General features: G+C 33.1%; 1 protein-coding gene across 1 annotated transcript in view; it reads left to right on the top strand.

The window, feature by feature from the left end:
- Positions 1–1,353, top strand: part of TMPRSS12 (transmembrane serine protease 12) — a 70,161-nt gene extending 68,808 nt beyond the window's left edge. The window contains exon 5 of the mRNA XM_007937942.1: positions 1,102–1,353. Coding sequence (XP_007936133.1) covers positions 1,102–1,353 — 252 coding nt within the window. The remainder of the gene's footprint in view (positions 1–1,101) is intronic.
- Positions 1,354–1,884: the final 531 nt, after the last annotated feature.

Here is a 1,884-nt window from a genome sequence, read left to right as displayed (position 1 = left end):
AGATGTTTACTTGTGTTTTATTGACCATGCAAAGGCATTTGATTGTGTGGATCATGACAAATTATGGATAACATTGAGAAGAATGGGAATTCCCAAGCACTTGATTGTACTCATGAGGAATCTGTACCTTGACCAGGAGGCTGTCGTTCGAACAGAACAAAGGGAAACTACATGGTTTAAAATCAAGAAGGGAGTATGTCAGGGTTGTATCCTTTCTCCACACTTACTCAATCTATATGCTGAGCAAATAATCCGAGAAGCTGGACTATATGAAGAAAAACGTGGTATCCAGGATTGGAGGAAGAATCATTAGCAACCTGAGATATGCAGACGATACAACTTTGCTTGCTGAAAGTGAGGATGACTTAAGGCACCTACTGAGGAAGGTTGAAGAATACAGTCTGCAGTATGGATTACGTCTCAATATAAAGAAAACAAAAACTGTTACCTGAGTATCCTTGTTGGTTTGAGTGTATTAACAGTCCTTAATAACAGCGTTTGGGTGTATGAACAGTCTCATATAAACTATGACAGACACTTCTTTATTATAGTAATAAGAGGCTTGGCTCATTTATTCCTGTTATCCTGCATCTAGCCCATGTTAACAGTTAGAAAAGTGTCATTTCTTGCAAGATGCAGCTTATTCGTCTCCTCTAACTAGCAAACCACACATTCATTCTTGAAAGAATCCTTCATACATCTTAAAAAAGTTATGCCTTTCACACAATATTAAGCAATACACATATTGTAATAGGCAGTATTGTATTTTATAATATTTTCTGCACTTCCTAAATTGTATTTCTCCTAAATGTTTGTATTTTAAAATCCAAACAACTTGATTGATGATATTCCGGTGCAAAAGTATGCAACTGGGAAGTTTATGCACCAGCTACATGATTCCTGCATGTACCAGGCCAGATTGAATACCTCCTGTTTGAGTTGAAAAATTTAATACAAAGTCTATGGATCTTTATAACCTGGAGGTATATGGTAAATTATATTTCTATGAATGTATGTTTAATGTAATTAATTTATTCCAGCTTTACTGTTGCTTAAAGAATACTAGAAGTAACTAACACTATTTTGGGAATTTTTTGATAGGGTGATAGTGGTGGACCGTTAATGTGCTACTTACAAGAACATAAAAGATTTTTTGTAATGGGAATTACCAGTTATGGACATGGCTGTGGTCGAAGAGGTTTTCCTGGTGTCTATAGTGGACCATCCTTCCACCAAAAGTGGCTGACAGAACACCTCTCCCAGAGAAGTGCTAAAAGCATCTCTAATATAAATATTCTACTTGGACAGGTCTTTATAGCCTTAGGTTCTGTCATCTTACTAGCAACTACATAAAGAACTTCTGAAGACTTCAGTAACTTTATTTTGCATTGTGTCCATTTCCTCCATGTTCTGCATAATGAAAATAATTTATTCTTTTAGCATTTAATTGCCCACTTTACTTTCTCATGAGAGCATTTTTTTGGAATAAAAGGATTGTGACATATTGGATATGTGACTGTCAATTTGACACTGAATTACCTGTGTCCATGATATATCTTGATTCTTTTACTTTAGAGTCATAATTTTGTATTTGGAGTATTTGCAAAAGGTTTATATACAAATTCATGTAAATATATACTTTATTTGTATAAATGCCAAATAATAAAGAGTTTATAATTAAAATGAAAGCTATTCTTTTGTTAAATTAATCAAAAACTATTTCATGTTAGGTTTTCTTTTATTCAAAAACTTTGTTGGTATAATTTCTTATTCTCAGGAATTATCATTTTGTTTTCAATCTCATAGGATATTTAGAGAAATAAGTATTTGCCTATTAGGTAAACTGTAGTTAAAGCAACTTATTTAATATATGAATACTTTATT

Source organism: Orycteropus afer, unplaced genomic scaffold, assembly GCF_000298275.1.
Source record: "Orycteropus afer afer isolate SDZICR_OR568_19922 unplaced genomic scaffold, OryAfe1.0 scaffold00045, whole genome shotgun sequence".
Lineage (NCBI taxonomy): Eukaryota > Metazoa > Chordata > Mammalia > Tubulidentata > Orycteropodidae > Orycteropus > Orycteropus afer.
Note: the sequence above shows the minus strand (reverse complement) of the source record. Positions and strands in the feature narration are given on the sequence as shown.